We start from the raw sequence: 26,591 nt of genomic DNA on the forward strand, positions 1-26,591 counted from the left end.
TTGACTTTTTATCTTTCGCGAGCGTGACACGACAGAGTGTGTATGTGAGATTGTGTGTGAGTGATTGTGTTTTTGCATTTGTGTGTTTTCCAAACCAGGTTACCAAGGTCCTTCTGGTAGTTCAGATGAACTCAGCCCAAATCTGTTCTTTAATCTCCAGAAATCCTGAAAAGTCTTTCAGTGTCTGGAAACGTTTCCACTCGGAGCTAAAAGAGACAGACAGAGAGAGAGAGAGAGAGAGAGAGATGAGAGAAAAGTGAGTCTGTCTGAGTAGAAACAGGGTGAGGCAGACTGTTTTCCAATCTAAGTTTTGCTGTCCTGTTGATCACTTCTCATCTCGTTATCAAGTTTATACTTACATTTCTCCTCTCGCGCCATCAATGCCCTCCGGCTGTCTGTTCATCACATTTTCACCTCACATCGACCTCCTGCTCGATCTTCCCCATCAGTATGCTGCTGCTGTTACTGGGAGGACTCGAGGAGGAGGAAGAGGCCACCAGTCGTCTGCTTGCTTAGTGACAACACAAGTCTAACTGCGAGCTGCTTGACAGCAGGATCTAAACTCTTCTGTCTTGACGCAGTCACAGACACAGACAAGCCTTTTGTATTGATCACAGGACTAGATTATATGAAGTATGCTAAGCTGTAGGAAACCACTACTGCCTGGGTATTTGTTGCTATTTAATGTCAACTTTAAAGTCCCATGAATGCTAACCACAAAAATCCATTCAAGCTGAAATGATTCTTTCTGTATCGCTTCTTGTTTTAGCCAGCTGTGGGGCAGTCAAGACAGTCAATCAGTCTGATTGTCACTTTGACACTTCAATACCTTGCCAACTACAGGCCTGATTTACCTCAAATTTGTATGGAGATTCATGCTCTCAGAGAATGATTGCTAATGACTTCTGTGACTTCCTGACCTTTTGTCTTGCACCACTGTCAAGCAGTGGTGAAATGAGACTATCCCTCTATCCACCCTCCACCCTAAGCAAAAAACACGCTTCAGAATGCAACTTTCAGCCATGAACAAAGCCACTAACATTGATGTACAGAGTACTGTTCCCACATTTCTAGCCGTGCTATTGACGTGGCTTTAGGAATGCCAATGTCAGTCGGTCGGCTGGTTGGTCAGTCTGTTGGTCCGTCAACCACTTTGGTCCAGACACTCATGGTCCCTAGAGGATGGATCCTAATGACTTTTCCCCTGACTTTTCATCAGGCACAACCATAAGACATTAACGTTGCCCTCAGGATGAATTGTAATAAGTTTGTAAGAACTGTAATACCTTTTTCATCTAGCACCATCATCAGGTAACATTTTTAATTTGTCCAATGCTTTGCTTTATGTCCAAATACCTGCAAAAACTAATGACATTCTCATTTGAGTGGAATGTTTTTGAGGTCTGTGTTTATTCACCCAAAACAGCCAACCTACCAACTGTACAGATGTTAGCTGTTAGTGGTTACAGTAGCTGTTTCCTTTTCTCTCTGTACATCATGACTTGTAGTCAAAAAGCCCCAGGAGAAGTGTGCCTTCGCTGCAGTTAGCACCATCCAGGAAGAATTCACATCCACTCATGTCTTTGCATTGTTTTTTTTATGTAATATAGCCACCTCTGAAATTTGCTTTGTGTTCATATTCTTTGTGTTCCAGAATAGCTTTGTTTGTTGTATTTGCAAGGCCATCAAAATTATAATGGGCCCACCAATCATAGAGCCCACCAACATGTTTTTTTACCCAGTACTTCACAAAGGTATGATCCTGATAGGATAGAAAACAGGGGAATTTTATTTTTTTATGTGCTTGATTTGAGACCAATTTGTTAATTTTGACTTTTTTAGTAAAAGATTTACAAAATATAAATAAATATAAAATGAGACGTAACACTTTTCCCAAAATTTGATTTAGATTTATCGTAGGCCCTCTTTGAAGGCCCCGATGGTTCTCCACTGCTGTCAAGTCAGAATTTCCCCTTGAACTGAGGAAGAGGCTACTCACCAAGTCTAAGGCAGCAGATAATCAGACAGTGGAAGTTGGCAGGTCCTGTTGCAATGTGAGTGTTAAAAGGGCATGTAAACACTGTGTGTTTATTGAAAAGCAGCTTTATTTCAATAGTTTGTACTGACAGTCATGTTGTAAACATCAAAGTCTAAGGAGAGTTAAATAAGTGCATTGGAAGAACCATGTCGACATTATACGGAAAAATGTAATGGCTTTGGCCGTATGTATAAAATGTCAACTGTACTCAATAAGAAATGCCTTCTAATATTCTATACAGTTGAATATATACTTATTATACTTACTCATGTTGGTATTCACGCATCAAATCCGCAATTTAACCTATTTTAAATAAACGGCATGCTTTTAATTTCTAACATATATCCTGCCTCCTTTTGTACCCAAGACAGTTGGTTTTCTACAAACTGTAATATTTATTCATATTCTACAAACCCTTGTGGACAGTTAGCCAAATTCTCATTCAGATACAGAGGAACCACTTTATGGAATTCATATTGTTATAAAGAGAGGAATTCAGCATCCTTGTCAATCAATGAACAATCTCCCAGTTGTAAACATCAATATCACTCTGTTACTGTCCAGTCCTGCTGATACAGGGGCGTGACGTAGCACAAGATTCTGGACCCTGTACATAGGCATTCTCTATGGGCCCCTCCCCGGATCCACGGCTATACATTCTAGTATCTTTGTGGGCCCTGCTCACATAAGGGTCCTGCAAACTCAGTCCCCTTTGTCCCTCCAGTGACATGTGTATTTGTTTAGTTGTATCATCTCCAGTGGCTCATTTTCTTTATTTATATATGTGCAAATAAATAAACTAAATAAAAGTAAACAGGATAAACTGATTTGTCTTTTAACAGTAACTTGATGTTCTGTGATGATCTTCTGTGATGTTTATTATTGCAGTCAGGAGCAGTTATCGTGGAGTGAAAACATTATTCTATGAACAGTTACACAGTTGTACGTATTGGAGCTGCTCTCTGGAGAGCTCCCCACATGAATCCTAACAGCATGCTGAAGATTCAGCAGGGAGGGCTGTCCAAGCCTCCAGGGTACACAGAAGAGAAGTCAGCAGACATGTCGCTGAGATGTGGAATATATGCATGAGGCAAGAGATGCCAATGGAAGTACGATTAATAACAAACCTGAAAAGAAGGAGGCAGGGGAGTACAGGGAATAAGAAAAAAATCTGTCAGCAGTATGGCAAATCGGAAACAGATGAAAAAATATAGATTTGAAAGCATTAATATTCTTTGTCTAAAGTGTTGCAAGATTGATGTGTCACCAAGACACATTTTCTCTTTTACAATAGCCAAAAGTGAAATCATTGTTTAGTTTTCCACTGTTTTAAAGCATCATCTTATAGGCATCTGCTTTACATTTTGCTGCCAAGCATTTACAGTATGTCAGGAAGTGTGAGAGGCATGTAGCCACAGCAGCTCCACGGGTGTGCAGTCAGAGAGAGGACGTCTCCAGAGAGAGCTACACTGGATGTGGTTACCCAATATGAGAGTCCAGATCTAAAGGGAGACGCCTCGTGCTGAATCCCACGATCAGAGGGGAAATGGCAAAGGAAAGAGCTGTGATCAAATCTCACAGTTTGAGCGGAAGCCAGGGGGAAAAGCTGCAGACTAGATGCTGCTTTCTGTGATAGAGTCAAAGAATTTAGTTAAGCTCTGTATTTTCTGATTGACAACTTGTTGAACTCAAATGCACTCTTTCAAGTCATCAACAATATATTGTTATATTGACAAATACAGGATGGGGTAAGGGACACAATAAGGGACACAAAAGGAGTATCTACTAAAGCACAAAAAAGGAACAAACTGCTCCTCCAGTTGTCGCAGGGTTGGTGGTTCAGTGTCCTTGAGCAAGACACTGAACCCCAAATCTGCCCTCAATGTGCAGGTTACACAGCCTTGCATAGCAAGTGCTGTATTAATGTGTGTATGTGTGGGTGACTGTGATCCTGAAGTTTTCAGGATACAGGCACCATATAAATATAGTACTTTTATCATTTACGTAAGATGCAATAATCAATATTTTTACATTAACAATAGACTAAATGACTTAGTGTAATGTGAAAGGGGTCGGCCATAGTAACAAACCCAGATAAATATCACCCAACTCCGCAGTTCCCCTCACCTCTACAGAGAGTTTTAGTGTCTTTCAGCTCATTGTTTTGGTTTTACAGCCCACAACTTTACTGCTTTGGTTTAGTCTCACCACTCGCATCAACCCAGTTTCAAGCAGCAGCAGGCATGTTGCTGTAAGACAAAAATCTTCTAAAACCACTATACACTACCTGCCCAGCACCAAATGGCTGACAGACATTAGTGACATGCTAGTGGAAAATTAATGAAAAATCAATGAATGCAGCTTTAAAACAGATACTATGTTAATAATGACTGAGTAGATGTTAAAATCGGCATAAATTCAAGTTCAGTTTCTTAATGCTGAAAAATTTCCAAGGACTTCTTGGAAGTGGTTAGTGGAAGCGGAAGTTAATGCCTAGTTTAGTCAAGTAAAACACCTTTGGACAGGTTTAAGCATCTGAAACAGGCATCTGACAAAGTTTTGTGGTTTTTGTTATAGTTAAGAAAAATGATAAGTGGAAAATGCCATAATGTGAGTTAGGAACTCAAACACTAATTGTAGAATTTCAAGGTAAATGTAAAGTAGACACCTTTTCACGACTCTAGCTCCTTGGCCTTGCTCTCCACTTGTACACTACTGGAAAAGATATATAAAGTAATCTATGACCTCTTTAGGACCCAGAGGGAGTTACAGCCACGTTGTTAGAACATATTCCCTCCTACACATTACTGTTACTGTCTGCCTTCTCTGAGGTGCAGTGGCCTGTAATTGACAAATTTTCAAAATAGACGAGTAAACTCACAAACTGATGCACCAATTGAACAGATACGTCTAGTGAAGAGGGGATATGTTAAAGAAAGACAGGTAGTAGCTGTTGGTATGAATCGTTTTTACAGTGAAAAGGTGTCAAAACGTCTTTCCAAATGACCAGATTTATTGTTGGATTTATTGAAGAATTTATTATTTCATTAGCCTCACTGAAACTATTACAGAATTACTTCAAAAATATCAAGGACAGCTCAATAATACTCCGTATATTTCACTTTTGTTTATCAATTTCATGCCCAAGCAGTCAGCCCATGTTGTAGGGTATATTGCACCATTCAGTCTGTGTAAGATTTATAGGAGCAATATAACCGATAACTCCTACTTAATGTCGTCAGTCCCTCCTCTGTCTCCACAGTCAGTGTCGTTCAGCTCACTTTCATATCCCGCTTTTATGTCTCTCTGCTGTATGAGGTGGAGACACTCTGAAGACCTGAAGACTGCTTTTAGAAAAATAATATAATCGTTATGTATTTCAGTTGATATAATTAATTTATATATTATATTAAGTACAATTTGTTATGGAATTTTCCAAAGCAAAAATCTACTAAATCTTAGGCATTCTGACTGTGAAGCTTGATTATCCTTAGTCATTAAACCAGGCTTTGCAACAGTCACAGTTGGGTTGTCTGTCCACAAACTTTACTTCTACCAAATATATCAATTCTGCATGGATGAAATTTGGGGACAGGCCATTAATTGCTTTGAAAATGATACATTTCATTTTTATTTGCTTCTCAGAGTCTTCTCTCTTTATCTCTCTGTATCTCTCTCTCTCTCTCTCTCTCTCTCTTATAGCATTGGCTCTCATATATTGACAGCTGCTTGTTACCAGGACATTTTTATACACATGTTTCTGCTTTGCACGCATTCCTGCCTGTCAATCACCTGCCTAATTGACATTTGTTGGTGCGCTGTCAGTGTGAGTCAGATTCAGGCCCCCCACAACCAAGCTTTATCTTAAAGCCCAAACTGAAGTTTATGTTCATTTATGTTCCTCCTCCTGGTGTCCACAGGAAAAATAAACAACAATAATTGTATGTGATTAATCAGACATAAGTGAATATAGGATTATATACATATTCATTCATACATATGCACATACATACAAACAAACATACACATAAATAGGTAGTATATGTATTAACTGCCAGGTTAACAGGTAATTCATTAAAATAAAAGTAGGTACAGTACAAGCTTGTGATATAATCAGCAATACTGCAGCATACACATGCCCATAATTACACAATAAAGAACACGGCACTTCCCCGTCATATTCTTGTCATAATTAACTATATAAACCCTGTATCAGTCTAAATAGCCTTTATTGTATATATGACTCTTGATACATATTCTTAAAAATAATCATATTCAGAGCTTTTCTGATCAATGATAGTAAATTATTCCAGTGAAAGGCCACCCTGGACAGAACAGTTTTCTTTAAAGTTCTGCATTGTGGGAGAGCTACCAGCATGCATCCCCTCAACCTCCAGTCTGAATGAACAGTTCAGGACCAGATATGCTGCTCGATTCTGAACGATCTCAGGCTTCTGCAGATCCTTTTTTCACTGCTCTCGACCGTATCGCAGGGCAACAGTCCACGTGTCAAAATCCAACAATTGTACAACCAGCTTTAATGTCATGAAGTTATGTCAGAAGGTAGATATAAAGACAAATATATTTGGTATGGTGTGTCGGAGTAATTAGAAACAACGAGGACCTTTTAAAAGCAATAAATTGATACACCACCTGCATACGAAGCACTCACCTTATGAGAGAAAGGTGTGGGCGCTCTTCCAGAATAAAGCAGAAAACTTGACAGTGAGACAGTGGAACGTTAGGTGCTGTTTTCCCCAGAGTGTTTTTTTTCTCTCTTGTATTAGGTTTGTTAGCAAACTTAGTTCAAAAATGTAAAACAAGGTTTGTGACATGTGATATGATTTACTGTACTATAATGTGTATACTGTTTACTATAAATTTTTTACGAATATTTTCCAGCAAATTATGCATTCATGAGCTTGGGTCCCTGGGGCACAGAACCTGGTGTAGAAAAAGAACACCCAGATTTCTATCAGACAGAAATTGCTCGCTTTCTATGTTGTTGTTTTTTATTGTTTACAATTTATTTTTTTAAAAGGGCTTTGTTCATCCAACCGTTTATGACAGAACAGTAGTGAAAGGAAGTATTTTATCTGAAAAAATGTAGGTGCAAACTTACAGAACTATTGAAAGGGAATGTAAAAGCACTGGGAGAGTATGCAACTCTACTACGATGGAATGTAAAACGATTGCAAACGACAAGTGTTGCAAGGCCGCCAGACTTTATTGTTCCTGACAATTTTTTTCTTTGTCTCAGAATTTCCATATGAGTGGCATCACACAAAGTTTTACAGCTCTATCTGCGCAATATGAGAAAAGCATTTCATTTTAACTGAAGAGGAATGTAACTGGTATTGGTAAAACAACCTATTTTCATTGGGACAGTTTCATTTTCAACAAATATTAGCTCATAAGTTAGAATTCGGCTCTGTCTGCGGCCAGTGTAAAGATATATTCCTGCTTCCGACTGTAATTCCAGCTCTCTCTTCTTCATGTCTGTGGTCATGATTGCTCTGTTACATTTCATATTGCAGCAGTGTGATTGTGTCATGAGGTCCAGAGAATACAGCGCTGTATCTGTAAAAAGATGTGTTATCCGTGTCCACTATGAAACATCAGGGAACCCATTACCTTCCCCTCTCGCTGACGAATACATGGATCAGATATTGAAAAAAAACACTCCAGTATTATCCATCTAATGCACTTTTTGCACTGCTCGTACTATCCGACTTTATCTCCCTTCTCATAATTTAAATTTTTTTCTCTTCCTTTCCCTTTCTCACTACCTCTCTCTCTGTCTCTCTAGGGCCAGTATTGTCCAGAAGAGAATCATTTATTTCCAGGATGAAGGCTCTCTCACCATTCGACTGTGTGAGAAAGGTAATGACAGCTGGCCATCATCGCCATTGGCTGCCCCCCGTTCATCCTTGACCGCTCATCATGGTGCTATTATCCCCTGTTCTATCTGTCGTTGCGCCCCTTTTTTTTTGGAGCAGAACAGCTCCCACTCTTTAATACCATGTTTAAAAAATATGACGCCGACAGAGGCAGTGGGGAAAACTGAGGACAACTAATCACGGATCTCCTGGGAGTCTGTGTGGAATTAAAATATTCCTTTGTATTTCGCCACAGAGCAGCTCCACAGCTTTTGTGTTTCCTGTGATTTCACCGCAGAGAAAAATGCCACGCCAGCTTTGGAAAGCTGTCCGCTCCCCAAATAAACACTAAACTCTTGTGAGACAGTGAGGCGATGAGACTCTCTTAGCTCTGATGCACACGTTTTTTTGTACAATAAAAACCAGAGCCCAGACAAATGGTTTTTCAAACTTAATCTCAGGGGGAATTTTACTTTCATAAAATCGTCCTCTCCTTACCAAAATCTAATTTTCCAGGCTATTATGCAAGCCAATCAAGCCACCCTGTTTTCAATTTGCTTACTCATCCTGCTATAACTTAGATGTCAAGTGAGAATTTCTTTCGAATCATTTGGTGACTCATAAATATTCAAAAACTCTCCTTGACCTATCTTTGCAAAACATTGGTTGAGGCCAATATTTGAATATTTATGAGTCTGCGTCAAGGCTAATGTGTCATTTAAATACCAGTTTATTCCAGTGATGTAATTTTGTGACATTCTCACCGGTTCCAAATTGTAGTCATTCATCTGATAATTTATGCAGGTGTGCATTTGTGTCAAAGCTCGCACACCGGCTGATCTCTGTTTGTCTGTTAGCTCCCTGAACTGTGTTTTCTGTCATTTATTAGGCTTGTGCATCTTGTCTACCCTCTACTCTTTACGTATTGTGTGTGTTGTCGTGTTCACGTCCTGTCTCCCTGTAGAGCGTGTGTTCGGTGAAGCCACAGAAGCTCCTGCCATGGAGTGCTGCGCCTGTGGAACAGCCAAGTACAGACTCACCTTCTACGGCAACTGGTCAGAGAAAGTACATCCCAAAGACTACCCGAGTAAGTTCAAACCATGGGCATGCACTATTGCGTGTACACTGTCCACATTCACCATGTAAATAAAGAATGCACTGTAGATATTCATACTCATACATAAGTGTGTGTGTATATCCAGCATGATGACGGTTAAAGTAAATATTAGATAATGAGACACAAAAATGGTGACAACCATAGATAAGATCAATGTATCAGCACAGGTTATTCCAAGTCAAGTTACTGAAGCAACAACTCTTAAAGAAATTGTTTGACAGTTTGGGAAAGCTTATTCGCTTTCTTGTCAATACGAAGCTACAGCCAGCAGCCGGTTAACATAACGACTGGATACGGGGAAACAGCAAAACTGGGTCTGTCCAAAGCTAACTAATAAACACGTTGTATCTCCTTTTTTTAATCTGTACAAAAACCAAAGTATAAAAACAACAAGTTGTGGTTTAACAGGGGGTTATGTGCGGGACTATTTCTTGGCCAGACGAAGTGACTCGTTATGACAACACTCTACTAAGTTACTGCACCCAGCAAAGAAATAGCCCCGCACACACACCTCTGTAAACTTAACTGCTCCTAGCAACCGCTACTGCTGCTTCTGTGTCAACTGAACGTGACAGGCGGGATGGATACATCTCTCACTAACGATTGGTAGTAGCAAGATATGAGTTAACATAAACACAATGTATCACTGAATGAATAAAGTGAAACAAAATGGCAGTTCAGTCTGATTGTTAGGCTAATGTAATCAGTGTTACAGGCTTCAGTGTATTAACTAATCTACATAGAGTATTCTTACAGAACTATGAATATCAAGGAAAACTATAATAGCCAAAGTGCTGACTGACCAACTGAAAAATGCTTACCATCCTTATCTGAAAACACTGATAAAGTACGTCACGTCAGGCAGCCAGCTAGCTACTCATTCAATCAGTTAGTTTTCACTCTCTTACTGACTTACTTAAACCACCCAAACCTAAATTTCTTTGTCTCTCCTGCTCCTGTCTTCCAGGACGAGCCAACCACTGGTCGGCTCTGATTGGTGCGTCTCACTCCAGAGGTTACGTGCTGTGGGAGTACGGAGGCTACGCCAGCGAGGGTGTTCGTCAGGTTGCTGAGTTTGGCTCCCCCATCAAGATGGAAGAAGAGATTCGACAAAAGGTAGGGGTGACATCAGATGGAGACTATGCGGGTTCTCTGTCACTCCATTTTTGGTGTAACCACACACTTTCCATGTTTTTTTCATATGTTTGACCCTCATATTGGACTAAACCCAAGTGCTAGTGGCAAGAAATGGGATACATAAAACAAACCCCAAAGAAAAACAATAAAATCCAAGAACTGTAATCATCTCAGACCGCAACCTTCATCAGTGCATACAGAATGTAGATACACTATCATCATTATGTGCTCATGCCCCCCTGCCATATGTCAGGGGCTATTACAACATACTGAGAGGTTAATGACAGGCTGAGGCAATAAGAATCTGAAATGACGCGCGTGCACGCACACGCACACACGCTAATTTTACTCTGTCAAAATGGCAGTTGATGAATGTGCAATACATTGAAATTCTCATTTCCATACCGGGCAAAGCATTAACATAGCGACACAGGGCGTCTTCATACTCTCACCCTCTCATTATCCTTCTCATTAAACCAGATGCATATTGACAGTACGAGGTGCCGGATTCTGCTTGAAATCAGATTCCTTTGGAAAACATCGGCAGACTTCCTTTGAGTGAACTATGCCTTTAGGGGATCAGATATTTTTGGAAGGCATCCACTGGATAGCACCCCGAGAGGACAGGCTGTTGCCTCAGCTCCTCAAGTGTGTGTATGTATGTGTGTGTGTGTGTGTGTGTCTGTAGAAAAACTGAAACATAGCACAGACAGGGAACTAAGAGTGCATGACAGGACACAGCTGAGAGATGTGCTTGAGCATACTTCCATATAGGGTTGGGTAATGTGACAATATATACAGTGAGACGACAGTCAGATATTTTGCTATACCATTTATAGCATGGTATGTAGCTATACCTTTAAAAAGAAACATAATAGCATTTTAGCTTCAACACATATCCTTCAGTTATTCAATGCATGTTACTCCCACCCCGTCACAGATATGACTAGGGCTAAGTTTGAATGAACTAGAACTAACATGCAATTAGTTTGAATTCCAGTGAAAACAATGTAGCTTACTATGTTGTAGAATAGGTGTTCACTCGCGGTCTCTCCGCTGCCTCACTTGAGTGGCAAGCTAACGGCAGTTGCATTTTACAGAGTCATCAAAAAGCCTTACCTTTATCCATGATGTTTTCATCTGTGTTGTTGAATCCAAAATGCTCCTACATATTACTTCTCATCTGGTTTGGTGTCATGATTATCTGATCAGCACTGGTTGCTAGTTTGTTAGTTACAACAATAGCCTAGTTTAATGGTAGGGCAACGGGGCATGAAATTGGTCAGAGGAACATTTTTGTCCACGTTTGAACGTTAGTTTGAATTTCGAATAAAAGGTGACAGGCTGGCTTACTACGAGTTCCAGTGTCCTTCTTTTAATCAGTAAAGCTGTAATGGCAGCAGAATGGCTCACATTCACTCGCACATTCTTAATTTCTTGATCTTTTTCCAAGTTACCTTGAGCAAATTTGTACTTTGCGGTATTGGGCTATATAAATATAATTGACTTGACTTATAACGCTAAATGATAGTTATGTATGTAACTACGATTCCATGAATTCTCGATAGTGGGGTGTTGTCCAAATCTGACTGATGTCGTTATGTTGGTTTGTACTTAGAGTTTGTGGAGAGAAGACAACGTCAAAGATTTTTCACATATACTTTTTTGGTCTAGAGCAGAGGTTTTGTGAAGTGACAGAACAGGAACTGCTAATAACTAATTTAGCAAACTTTTAATGGTGCCAGTTTGACAAAATGTACACAAATACAGGCTAAAAAAATTGGGTTTACATTATAGCCCACAGCCAAAAAACTGACTCCTTGGCAATATTGCACTTCCTGCTTACATCTCCCATAATTAATTCTGTAGTCTTAAACACACAACAAACAACAACTGTGATCAGAATCAGTTGATTGTATAAAAAAGTGACTGTACATGGTAGACAGCAAAGGTAATGGAGTGCATTAATATAGCCCTTTTACTGTATACCAAAGCTTTTTCTATAATGTTCTTCCCATTCACTCATTCACATAAACACAATACAAAAAAAGATTATAGATTTAGTTACTGCCTAGTGTTCTTGTCCATGTTTGAAAAGACCTGCCAATCATTTTCAGTTATAAAAGGTTTCATTCTGTCTTTTCCTGGTCTGGCCATCAGGATCATTGGGGTTTAGTGTCTTTCTCAAGGACACTTTGATATGTGGACAGGATCGGATCTGGGGATCAAACCACCAACCCTGTAATTAATGAACGACCATCTGCACCTTCTCAACTATAGCTGTATATGTAATTTACAAACTAAATAAAGTGGAATCATGCTTAATTTGTCAGGTATTTAATTTTCCCAAACACAGACATTAGCGTCTGGATATTTAGTCTCTAATCAGTTTCTCAGAGGATTTCCAGATAATGTCCTATATCACGATACAATGGATATAAGCATCACAGTATGAAATTTCGTAAACTGTGATGGAAGATTTTATCCATATGGACCAACCCTATTCTATGTTACATTTGTTGCTCCTGTCTGCTATTTCGACTGAGGCCCATAGTATATTGCTGTCTCTGTGTGTCCTCTTTCAGCCACTCTCTCTCTCTGTGGGCACTGAAAGGTGTGTCCTGGCCATTTGCGAGGGAACAATAGTGTGTTGTTAGTGTGCTGTCACTGTGGTGTGTGCCTGTCAGTTTAGGTTTGGGCTGTTGTGTGGAGACATTAGAGGCTGACGGACAGCCCTAACTCCTCTCTTGGCTGTCTCTGTCTGTCTCTGGGGCTAATAACTACCCTGACACAATGGAAACTTCAGCCTGTTTCATAGCGGAATGAGATGGCTTGATTGTCTACTGTAGACTGGAATGTTAGCTGTTGAGCTGTAGAATGAAACAGCTCGATTGTACACTGTACACTGGAATGTCAGCTATTGAGTTGTCGGATTTTGTAACAGGGAGTCTTAAAACTTTTTTTTAACCGTGAATCAATAAGGTTTTGTGTCCTGCGCTATGCCCCATTCATATGACAAAATATAGACCCCACAATGTGTTTAGTGTCTCTTCTTTTAACAGGAGAACTGTGTTTTCACTTGAAATCGTAAAAAAAAATTCCAGTGAATGTTCACAGTGCCCAATTTCAGTTTACCAACAGTATGAAACAAAATTTGAAATGATATAAAATAGCAAATCATCACATTTGAGAAGCTGGAACAGGTGAATGTTAAAAAAACATTTGATCCTTTATCAAAACTGTTTGATCACTCGACTAATTGATTAATCAACTAAGCATTTCTGCACTAGTGTTGTGCTGATGTGCTGTAATCACTGAACTGGGAACTTGAGGATATACTTATTTGCTTTCTTGCCGAGAGTTATATGTTAGATGATATTATAAGATTGATATTATTTTCATATCTGTGCATTAAATATGAAGCTACAGCGAGCAACGATTTTGCGTAGCTCATTGTAAAGAATGGAAACGGGGAAACAGCTAGCCTCGCTCTGTCTGACGATAACAAAATCTGCCTCTAAAGCTCACTAAGTAACACATTAAATCTTGTTTGTTTAATCCGTGTTTAAATGACAATTCACAGTTCTTTAGTGGGTTATGTGTGAATGTTATGTGTGAGTTCAAAAGTGAACACGTGTAAGTAAATAAGTATTGAACTATTCTTTTAAGTATGCCACAGGGAAACAGACTACAGACAGAACATTAAGTAGTGTACTACAGTATAAATAAAGTTCTCATTGTTTAGTCTCATGAGAACACTGAATTTATGTTAAATACTGCTGTTGAGGTGTAATTGTTTATGATAAATAACCAGTGCAAAACTAAGGTGACACTGTACCAGATGGCCTGTGAGAGTCAAATCCTCTTCAGATCATCAGAAGCCTAATTCTAAGGTGATTATTCAAAGAATTTTGCACATAAATGGAAAGAAATTATATATATATATATATATTCATTCGCATACAAGAATGACTGATAACACTTTATTTTTGGTCAAGTACATTCCAGTGTTTGCGTGTGTCCTCATGCACACACTTTGCCTTGTAGATGAATCATTGAACATATTGAAGTTATCTTTTCAAGGTTTTAGACACAAACAAACTAAATTACACACATACACACTCCCATTTTTTCAATTCTCTGGGCCGTCTAAGTTCAGACTGGGAGAACATCGAAGTGGCTGCTGTAGAGGTGGGAAGCCGACATGGGTCAGTAATCCCTGTCTTAGCTGAGAATCCCAACCATCCAGAGGAGCAATCAGCTGTGGTGATGTGTGGACAAAGCCTTAAGACCAACCTCTCCAGCCCAGTGCCGGCCTGCGCTCCCCTAACTAACACAGGCCTAAGCCCGGCACAAGACAGGCAGACTGGCAGACAGAGACGCAGACAGACAGGCAGGGAAAACGAGACCTGAGAGCTCTCACTGTGATGATGTGAGTACAAGCCAGAACATCTCTGTCAGAGAGGTGCTTCTTCAAACTTGTCAGCGCTGCAGCACGCTGCAGGAAGACGTCATATATTTCAGAAAGTCATGCGGCAGCATTTAATAACCAATCAGAAATTACACGAAGGTTTTTTCTGTAAGCAAATATTTAGACGCTGAATAGATGTTGACACAACAGCCTGCTCCATCTTACTAGTGTAAACCAAGCGAGAACCACAGTCAAAGTTGAGGTGTTTATTGAATTGCTGCTGCATGAATTGCTTTGCAAAATCATGACCTAAATCTATCGTCTCCTGCTTGTTTGTTTAACTTGGCCATCATGCTGTCCATCAAATTCTCTCTGGTAAGCATGTGAGCACAAAGGCCCACTTAACAGGGCCCGACATGCATGAGGTTATGTAAAATATGTGTGATAAAGCTCATTTTGAAAGGCTTCAGGCACACATCAGTTCGTACCACAGCACGCACAGCACATCGCTGCATACCAGCTGACAGCTCTGACTACTTTCTGAAAATGGATCTCTCTAAATACTGGCACCATTGACTTTGCAACATTCAGCAACAGGTTTAAACGTGCCAAGATCCTAAAATGCTTTTGTCAGTTCACTGAAGCTGTCAGAATAAGGTGCACATCCTTTATAGACAAATAGAGCTGCATGCTGAGAACTATACTTGTATAAACTAGTTGAAAACTGTTCATTCACGTCAGTGATATTTGATAATTAGCATAATTGATGACCCCAAATTATGAGCGAGTTTCAATGACAAAAACATCACCCAAGAGTTTAAGAACTTCAAATCAATGTAGCACAGTAGTCATATTAGGGTACCCAAAAAACTTTTAAAGCAGAAGCTCAAGCAAAGTGATCCAAGTTATGGTTTTAGGGGAGTTAAGGAATAGTTACAGCATGTAACTCCCCTTAAAACCAGAAGTGTCATAATGCAAATTTGCCTCATTTGTGTTGCCCAATTCGTGTGTTTGCATTGACTTTGTATGTAATCGCGCAACGCGAAAAATTTGCTTGGCTTTCTGTGTGAACACACCTTGAACTGATATACTGTATATATATAGAAAACCCCATGATGTATTGTATATGTATTGTTTATACAGCACGTGCCAACTTGTGTGATTTCTCATTTTGAAAAATATATACAGCACACACAATACTTCTAGCCTTTATGAGGCCAAGGAAAGTTGCCTGAGCTCGTTTTGAATGAAGCTACTAGTGTCAGTAGATTAAGAACAGACAGATAACACAGATTTCTTTCCCTTTGACCAGAGGAACTAAAAGTATATTTTTAATGTCACCAGTCTCTTACTCAAGAAACAAAATTACACGGCACATCTAATTATTGATTGCTTGGAAATGCCACATGCTGCCGAGAGTGAAAACGATCACAAGAGTGGAGGTTGAAAATTTGAAGAGCTGCTGGCCAAGGAGTAAATCCTCAGCCCTTTTAATGCCACAGCGCACTGACACAGGACAAAAAAAATCAGTAGCTACCTAATTATTCCTCCCTGTGAAATGCCACATGCTCTCAGCCAGGTGTGATCACACCAGGATCAGACAGCAAAATGTCAAGAGCTGCTGGCCAACGAGCCGTTTGTATCAACTTTAAAGGGGAGAAGTGTGATCACAGGCCCAGTCAATTACATTTTAATGACGTTAATGCAATTCTCTGCCTCCATAGTGATTTCTGCATCCAAATCTCAAGGTCTGCTCTGCTCCACAGTGCACTCTTGCTCACCTCTAAAAGGATTTGTCAATTGTGTTCCTCTTCTTTCTGAATGCATTGCTCAGCAGGTGCTTCGGGGCACTGCCTGTCATGGCTACAGCTGTTGTGAATAGTCATTTGACATGCGATTCTTTTGTGTGGAAGCTTAACATGTTTTTAAAATCTGGCTCAGCTTTTAGCACTATAGGGAGCAATTCAATTTCAATTCAATTTTATTTATATAGCGCCAATTCATAACAGAAGTTATCTCATTGCACTTTTCCTATAGAGCAGGTCTAGACCGTACTCTTTATAATGTTATTTACAGAGACCCAACAAATCCCACCATGAGGAAGTACTTGGCAAAAGTGGCAAGGAAAAACTTCCTTTAAGAGGCAGAAACCTTGAGCAGAACCAGACTCAGGGTGGGCGGCCATCTGCCGGTTGGGTTGAGAGAGAGAGAGGTATAGGGGGCAAAATGTATGATCTGGTTAAATCAGTGTCTTTGGAAAATAGGTGTACTATTAAAATTGGAGACAAACAAACTGAATCCTTCACCGAGAGAAGAGCATCTCCCTCCTAGATAAAGAGGTGAAGTCTCTGTTTTACACTGATGACCTTGTTCTACTGTCTCCTATTGAACAAAGACTACAGTAACAGCTGGACATAGTAGAACAGTATTGTCAGAACTGGGCCCTGGCAGTAAATATGAAGAATGAATTTTCAAAAACGCCCCAGATCCCAGGATAACAAATACCAGTTTACCATTAATAATCATATCATTGAACACAGTATGAATTATAACTACCTTGGTATAACCATAACAGCATCAGGGAGTTTCAACATGGCAGTGAATGCACTAAAAGAAAAGGCTCGAAGAGCTCTAAATGCAATTAAGAAAAATTTCAAATTCCAATTAAAATTTGGCTTAAACTATTTGATAGTGTCATCCAGCCCACTGCACTGTATGGTAGTGAAGTGAAGTATGGGGTCCACTCAGTCATCGTAGCTATACCCGTTGGACAAACATCCAACAGAATCGTTACATGCAGAATTCTGCAGATACATTTCACACGTACACAGAAAAACACCAACAAATGCATGTAGAGCAGAATTAGGCCGATACCCACTGATAATTAACATTCAAAAGAGAGTGCTCCAATTATCACCTTAAATCCAGCCCCCGAGACACCCTCCATTCCAAAGCCCTCCAAACCCAAGAGCTGAGCCCAGAAAAGAGTCCCCTATGTCATTTGGTGCTGAGACTAACTGCCCCCTCTCAGACAAACTCTGACCAGTCTCACAACAGCACTGCTTCCCAAACACCAATCAGAGTAAACCAAATTGTAACGCAATGTAAAGAAACCTTTTTGGAACATTGGAAAGAAGAAACTAAAAGCCAAAGTAGCAGAATGTGATCTGATGACCTAGACACACACACACACACACATTTTAAAATAATAATATAATGGTAGTGGTAATATTAATATTAATATTAATACGATAATAATAATTGGAACAGGAATAGGACAGTTATAGGAATAATAATGACAATAATAGTAATAAGACTAATAATAATAATTGTAGCAGCGGTCGTCTGTAGCAGGTGGCCTGCAATCATCGAGCCAGACTCTGCAGCTCCAGAGGCAGAAATACCTGCTGAATGTGACTGAAGGAGAGAAGAGAGAGACGAGAAAGCACAAAACTACAGGAGAGAGAAGATGTTGAGTTAGTAACATGCATTAATGGAATAAGAATGGAGAGGGAGAGGAGGAGAGGGGAGCTTAGTGCATCATGGGAAGTCTCCGGGCAGTCTAGGCCTATAACAGTCTAACTAAATAATCTTTCAGGACTCACCTAAGCCAGCCCTAACTCTAAGCTTTATCAAAGAGGAAAGTCTTAAGCCTACTCTTAAATGTGGAGATGGTGTCTGCCTCCTGAACCCAAACTGGGACCTGATTCCACAGGAGAGGAGCTTGATAACTGAAGGCTCTGGCTCCCATTCTACTTTTGGAGACTCTAAGAACCACAAGTAACCCTGCATTCTGGGAGCGCAGTGTTCTAGTTGGGTAATACGGTATTATGAGCTCTTTAAGATATGATGGTGCCTGATGGATATGATGGTAAATGAGGAGAAGGATTTTAAATTCTATTCTGGATTTTACAGGGAGCCAGTGCAGAGAAGCTAATATTGGAGAAATATGATCTCTTTTCCTAGTTCTTGTCAGTACACCTGCTGCAGCATTCTGGATCAACTGGAGAGTCTTAAGGGAATTATTCGGGCAGCCTGATAATAAGTAATAATCCAGCCTAGAAGAAACAAATTCCTGATTTGCCTGATTTTTTTTCCAAAGATAACTCCAATGTTCCTTACAGTGCTGCTGGAGGCCAGGGCAATGCCATCTAGAGTAACTATATCTTTCGATAATGTGTGGGGTTACAATAACTTCAGTTTTGTCAGAGTTTAACATCAGAAAATTGCAGTTCATCCAGGCTTTGTCCTTAAGGCATGCTTGAAGTTTAGCTAACTGATTAGTTTCATCTGGCTTGATCGATAGATATAATTGGGTATAACCCACTTAACAATTAAAGTTTATGGAGTATTTCCTAATAATATTGCCTAAAGGAAGCATATATAAGGTGAATAGAATTGGTCCAAGCACAGAACCTTGCAGACATGCCTAACTTTAGAATGCACGGAGGATTCCGTGCAGTCAATAGCTCACCTTTTCCTTTTAAAACAGGGAGACAAAGGATGTAGGAGTTTAAAGACAGGTGGACACACAGCTGCAGATTTTCCCTCCAAATGTTGCCCTGAGCCTAAGGCCTGGCCATATATTGCCCTGGGCTAGTACCTATCAGGCCTCTCTGGGGAAAGCTGCAGCTCACATTTCCTCTGTACAAAGTGACACTTCTTTCCATTACAAAGTCTCAGTTTGACAAAAAGTTTGACTGTCACGGTGACCTTCTCTGTGCCTGGAGAGATCGGTCATGGCGGGAGGTGCATCTGTGGGTTTCTACTGTTGGTCTGAGGCTGCTTCGCTTACAAACCCTTCTTCTCCAAAGATGTTATGAAAGTCATTTTGTACTTTGCTCTTTATTGATGTCTTCTTTCTGTCCATCCTTCCTATTTTTCTCATTTGTTTTGTCTTACTTTTTTTGCAGCTTGCTTCTTGCTTCTCTGTCCTCTATTTCTCTCTCTTTCACTCTTCCCTCCTGCCTCCTTCCTTTCTTCCTTAGATGTTTATTCCAGCCTTCCTTCATTCAATTTATTTGCTTTCTTTCATCCTTCCTTCCTCTTCCATGAATTTAGTTTATAAACATGTTAGCTAACATTACTGGCCATTCCTCTTTTCATCTTTCTTTCTTTGCCTGCATGCGTCTTTGTCTTCTTCCTTATTTGCGCCCCTCCCCCTCCATTTTATTCTTTTTTTACTTCCATCCAACCTTCCTTCCTCTTCCATCCCTGCGTTTTCTCCAAACACCTCACTGACTAACTGACATTGCTTCACGAATACCCGAAACATCTTTTCTTGCTCATGCTCTTATGAGCGTATCAGTTTTCCTCTTTTCTTGACTGTCTCATTTTTCTGCCTCTCCTATTCGCTCTCTCCTTTATTTCTCCTTCCTCTCATAGTGTTTTCATTATGTTTTCTCTGTTTTCAAAGGCCTTATTTCAGACTGATTGTCAAAGAAGGGTGGAGGGTAAGACGAAGGAGAGAGTAGCAAGAGAACCATCCTTCACCTTCATCTTTCTACTCAAAACACTTCACAGGAAATTGCTGCAGACGTGCCATAGATAGACAGAAAGGTGGACAGGCAAACCACACACACACACACACACACACACACACAAAACACTCCCAACATCTTTATTGCTTCTCGTAGAAGTCCGGATTGCACCGCTAAATAGAGAAAGAAAACACAAGGCTCTCCGAGAGCGCTCCAAAGTCTCCCTCCCATTCTTTTCTCATGGCTGACACCTGTCAGATTAAGAGTGGAGGAAGTAATGCTAAGTGATTTACTTTCTCTTTCTCTGAGTGTATCTCTGTGTGCATGTTCACAAACCGTTGCTGCTCTCCGAGATGTTTTGTTGAGCCGTCACAGCGTCTACACTCTGCCGAGAGAAATATTTTTGTGCCGCTGCTCAAAATGCCTCAGCAGGGAAATTTTCTTTCTGTTTGTTTGGTAGTTAGCCAGCATTGCTGTTCGACATGCGTGCAGTGAAGGGGAGTAGTAGTCAGCTCCAGACTCTGCAGCTCTTTCTCTCTCTTTTTATCTGCATTTCACACTCTGAGTGAAAGGCCTTTCATTTTCTTCTGCTGTTCCATAAATCGTTATAGTTCTTCTTTTTACTATGCAAAATATCTGCATAAAAGCTATTTAAAATTATTAATATTTATTTATTTGACATGAGGATATACAGAGATGCACTTTTTTTAACACTTACAGTGTTAATTATTGTGACTGGAGTTAAATTGTGAATGCATTCAGTCTATAAATGTGTTTTTTCTTCCAAGAACTAGTAATGTTGCTAAAATTACTGGCAGATGCATAACGTTACTGAAACGCTACATGCTGCTTATCAGCGCAACAGGTCAAGCAGCAAAATCACCTTCTAAAGAAGACATCATTTGGGGCAGAGGATACAGTTTGACCAATCAAAAGCAAACTGTGTGTGATTGCGCATTACATGCAGGCAGTCTAATAAGACTTTGCATTGAAACATTAATGAATTAATTTCGACATTCCTCCATCTTTCACATAATTGTTTAGTTTTTATTCTTTGATGAAAATTATAATGTGTTTCGTCATAGATTTTATAGGTTACTTTTTATTTCTGTTTTTGTCATGGAAAACAGGACAACTGCACACATAAACATCTCTGCCAGCAGTTCTAACTTTCAAAGGGATTAGAGAAAAACAGAACGGTGGGGGTGGGTGTCATATTGCAGTAATACAATGTAATTTTAATCTCTACCATGAAAACACTCACAGGTGGACATAATTGTGTGTTGTCAGTACGCAGCCTGTGTCACGTCACATTGCCCCTTTGGGAAACAGGTGATAGGCAGCTTGTCAAACCTTCCTAAATAATGACACACTGATGCCAACAGCGTTTCTTGATGGAAACATGGGGAATAATTATATTTTCATTGCGTGCTTGTTATTCATCATAGAAAGACTTCCATCTTGATATCTATCGGTTGGAGGTGTCTTGATGAATGCTTTTTAAAAAAATATACAGTAAGTGCCGAGAAAAGGAGAAGTTTACACGAACCTGACACCTTCCACTTCTCCCTGCTTCAAGGCATCTTCTTGTTAATCAGATACATATCATCTTTGATAAAAAACCAAATAGAATATTTTACCCTTTTAAGCCCAATTCTGCTGCTCTATAGAAGACGATGCTTTGCTTGTTTATTTATATGCTTCACACATTTTATTTTGCACATTTTATGCATTTCACACCCATGCATGTATGTGCTGTGCGTACACTTTTTTGGGCCTCGGGGTGATTAGACAGTGTTTGTCAAGCTGGTCTTACAGCAGGTCGCAGTGAAGGGTGTTGTCAGCCGCACTATATTTGGACTTAACTTGTCTCTGAGAGCGAGAGGTGGGTGGAAAATGAGAGACAGCTCAGCCCGGCACTGGCTTTGTGTGTGCGTGTGTCTTTTCCATCTTTGTGATTTGTGCACACGTGGGAGTAGTATTATGTAGCGCTATCTTGAGTTCTCGTTGTGAAAGAGTGAGAGGTAGTTAAGTCAGGGAGCAGCTGATGACAATGGGACATGCACACACACACACACACACACACACACACAGACACACATCACGCTCACAGTGTCGGTCCTGAGGGATTTTTGGAAAGCTTTTGGCGGCTGACAGACGGACAGCATCCCACAACTAACTCTAATTGGCTGAGAGTTTCAGGAGGGAGACAACTGGACGAATGAAGCGGGGAGGATGAAGACAGTGACAGCCAAGATACATCCTCCCTATTTTGAAAGATTATTTTATTTCATGTGTGCGCTGCCTCTCAGCTTTGTAGTACAATTTAATGACTGCATCTCTGATATTTTATTATGAGTAAGATTTAATTAGTAACGCTTGTTTAACGCTAGTTAAATGTTCCCCTGCCCCGTCACTGTGAAAAGTCTGAATGTGATTTTTAGAGGTGCACTACTGCATATGCAGTCAATGGAACGATGCAAGTGGATGAGACCAGACCACCCATAGGGAGCAGAAATTGAGGTGAAAACACGTTTGTGCAAGTGTAGAATGTCTCAACTTGAGTGAAAAATTTGCACTTATTCCAAAGCTGTTTGAGAAACAGCTGAAGTTCATGGTAAGTTTTAAAATAAGGCGTGTCAAAAGGCTGTTTCCCAACATTAGCAGGTGTTTTGTGTTAAATAATACATTTTAGTCAAATGTTCCAGCTTGTTTGTGTTTTGTAGTTTTATCTGTACTCCACATGATATGTTTAAAGGGATCTCAGACTTCTAGTACCAACTAATGACAGCATCTCCAATATTTTTTGGTTGTTGTTCTGTGATGTTGATGCAGATCATCAGCTCATTCAGTGAGAGTGGTGTGCATGATTAGGTCCAGTGGTGGAAAGTAACCAAGCACATTTACTCAAGTACTGTACTTAAGAACAATTTTGACTTTACTTGAGTATTTCCAGTTTCTGCTACTTTATAATTCTAGTACATACTATACTACATTTCAGAGGTAAATACTTTTTACTTCCCTGCATTTATTTTAAAAGTTTAGTTGCTTGTTACTTTGCAGATTCAGATTATTAAAAAAAATATAATCAACTAAGAAATTATGATGTATTATTATATATTCAACTACCCAGCAGTATATAAAGTAGTTAAAATTAGCTCCACCTTTACCAGCTGCAGCATTAAAGTGATGTACATTAATGAATCAATAATTAAAATCCAATAATATATATTATTCTGAAATGAGCCGTTCTGCATAATGAGTACTTACTTTTGATACTTTAAGGATATTTTGATGCTAATATGTTTATCCTTTTACTTAAAAGTTTGAATGCAGGACTTTTACTTGTAACAGTGTAACAGAGTATTATCTATGCTGTGGTATTACTACTTTGACTTCAGTAAAAGATCTGAGTACTCTGAGCAGTTACTGACTGGCACTGTCAAGTTGTCAAAGAAGGGGTCAAATTTTTCGTCAGTAAATCACATTCCGTTATAGTGGTGTACTATTTGATGTGCATGTGTGGCCATTCCTAAATTGTATTGTGATGACTGAGAAATATTAAATTCATGCTTTTTGTTATTGTCTATTCATTGAATCTAGCTCTATCTAGCTCACCCTATGCATACCTGAGCAGGTGGTAGGCTCCAGTTAGGTGAAGTTGAAGGTATGGTCACATAATTGCCCCACAGCAAAAGCTTGTGATGTCACGTTTGCATGTAGGCTGGAGAGCGTCTCAAAATGCATGCTTGAATTTGTCTGTTGTGCGGGCTTTAGTAGGAGTGAATGGGAAACCAAGCAAATATTCGTAAGACGGAAGTGTAACATGACCGTACCTTGAGAAGGTAAAAGGTCAGTCACTGGTCAGTGATAAGAGAGTGGGTGGCAGCTTGCTGTGAGGCTCTTTTATCTGTAGATTTTTTTTCTTTAGCTTTATTTCATTAGTAATTATTAATAATATTTTCTTTGAATGGACTCCTGCCTACAGCTCTGCTTTCTTCAACATCTCCTTTAAAGATGAACTCTATACCAAATCAATGTTTTTTTTAACATAGATTCATGTTGAAATGTCTCTATTCATCTTCTTACCTATTATAAGCTTCCCTTAAGGGTATAGGAACTAACATAAAGACATTTTATTAAATTATCATCCTAAGCGGTAAATGGGCATTTTGAGTACCCCCTTTAAAATCAATTATCCATGTTGGTTTTGTAGAGAATATGTTGTTACCGCAGATCTTCTTTATTATTATATAATAATAGACTGAGGGCACAAACATTGCATGGCTTTGATGATTAATTACAAGCAGAAATGTGTAGGTGTGATATTAGGTTGACAGTGATGACCACAGGGTACACTCTCCCTAATGTAGCTTCTCTGTAAAGCAGAAAGGTGTTTTTTTCTTTCACAAAAAACCCCCACTATTCTTCTACTGGTCTTTATATAAACAGTATATCGTCCTTGGCCTGACACCCCCATTAATGCTGTTTGTCGCTGAAGGTGTTTGACGTAATGCTAAGAAGCAGTTTTAATAAACAAATGTCACATGAAAGGACTTTTGAGATCAATGTAGTTGACGATGCAAACATCAATTCCAATTTCTTTGCAATCATAGGACATTTGATTGCTGCTTTTGATGGAAACATTAGGGGCAAAAATGCCATTAGTTTCTGTGAAGGAACAAAGCGAATGTGATGGAGAGGTGAGGTGAGGGGGCTGCCTGCTGTGCAATGAAAAGGGTGAGGAATTAGAATTACAGATTTATAGACCCACCCTAATGAATGATAGTTGGAAGAGATAGCTGTCTTTGCGCTTTAAGAATAAACTTTTTTTTTCTTTTGTGAAGAAATAAATGACAGTGAGCCATACATTCTAATTATATTATATAACACTTAAAAATGCACACGTTTGAGACAGAATCATTTCTTTTAGCCATGTTAGCAGCATGGCTCAACAACTATTGTATGGATCGCCATGAAATTTGGTTCAGACAGTCATGTTCCCCTCAGGATGAATTGTAAAAACTTTGGTGATCCCTTAACTTTTCATCTAGCACCATAATTAGGTCAAAATTTAAAATTTACTTCGGTTTATGACCATATACCTGCAAAACTAATGGCATTCCATCAGATTCAGCTGTACTTGGTGTTAAGTGCTGATTTTTAGCATGTAAACATGCTCAAAGCACAGCTGTGTCTAAGTACAGCCTCACAGAGCCTCAGGCATGGCTGTTTTTTCTACTGATTGAAACATGCTGTGTTTGCCCAAATTGAATTTTGGTGTCTGGTATGGACGCTTCTGCCCCCAGAGGAAGAAACAAATGCAAACTTGAAAAGTCAAATGCAAAGTGTCGTAAACAGGAGTGAGCAGCACTCCAGAGACAGCTAGACTAACCGGCATGAGATATTTCTCTCCTTCATCCCCTTTGGTATAAAGCAGCACACATCAGCTAGGTTGGCAGACATTAATGTGCAGTTTATGGACATCAACACCCAGGGGTTTGGGTACTGGAATTCAGAATCGTTAGTTATCGGTTTCCTCTTACTGCCATATGGAGCTTCCGACATGATGGTTTGTGCAGAATCCTGCACAACTACCTGGGACAAATATATTTATTCTTCAGACAGATTACTATGTAATCCAAATAGGATTTTACAGCAGGTTATTGGTAACAGTGGAATAAGAGGGTTTACAACTCAATTACATTCTGGTGTTAGACAGGATGACGACATCTCTCATAGCACATCTCATGTCTCTGTCTTTCTTTCATCTAATGTTGAAAGGCTTTAACGCTTCACTTTGTAGTGGGACTTCATTTAAGCTCAATCCTCAGATGCACTGAGGGAATTTTTGCTTTCACAAGTCACTGTTCTATCATCTCTTTACTGTGGAGACGGCTGCTGGCTCTAAATTGCCTTTTCTTCCATAATTTGCCCACATTTTAATTCCTTAATGCCTTATGTGACACTTCAACTGTCTGTTGAATTATCTGTCATCAAATATTATATGTCATGATGTTCTTTTTTGAATATATATGATACCACTGATCTTCTAAATGGATGTTTTTTTAAGGGCCACAATGAAAGTCTGTCTGTAAAGATAATGTGACGGCAGAGCCAAATGGATAAACCAGTGATGTATAAGTGATGAATTAGATTAATAGAATTGTGGTTGTAATAACTCTTGCCCAGTCGTAAATGTTTAATAAGGCATTTCAAAATGCATGGTGCTGACAGAAAGTGGTGTCCAGAATGAATCGTTTTTATTCTGGGCTAAAGATCCCCTGTCAGCAAATCAATGGAAGAGATTGAGGCTGTAGCGAGACAGTTTGTTAGGCTGGCTGGCACCAAAGGGCCTGTCTTGTCCTTGGCATGTCTTACTTTGTTTTATTTTGTTTGGTCATTGTACTTCTCTGTCAGGGTTTTCATTTTTTTTTTTTTTTTGGAGGGAAGTCTGGTGAGGGGATTTTGCCTAAGCCTGAAAAGGGAAAAAGCTGAAGACAAGAGTAGGAGAAAAAAGGACACTGAA

At 39.6% G+C, this 26,591-nt stretch overlaps 1 protein-coding gene across 2 annotated transcripts in view; it reads left to right on the forward strand.

Annotated features, from left to right (window-relative positions):
- spon1b (spondin 1b) overlaps positions 1-26,591 on the forward strand; it is a 95,800-nt gene that overhangs the window by 24,034 nt on the left and 45,175 nt on the right. For both annotated transcript variants that reach the window (XM_044193672.1, XM_044193673.1), the window contains exons 4-6: positions 7,848-7,921; positions 8,882-9,004; positions 10,002-10,150. In XM_044193672.1, coding sequence (XP_044049607.1) covers positions 7,848-7,921; positions 8,882-9,004; positions 10,002-10,150 — 346 coding nt within the window. The remainder of the gene's footprint in view (positions 1-7,847; positions 7,922-8,881; positions 9,005-10,001; positions 10,151-26,591) is intronic.

The sequence above is a fragment of the Siniperca chuatsi genome, linkage group LG4 (assembly GCF_020085105.1).
Source record: "Siniperca chuatsi isolate FFG_IHB_CAS linkage group LG4, ASM2008510v1, whole genome shotgun sequence".
Classification (NCBI taxonomy): domain Eukaryota; kingdom Metazoa; phylum Chordata; class Actinopteri; order Centrarchiformes; family Sinipercidae; genus Siniperca; species Siniperca chuatsi.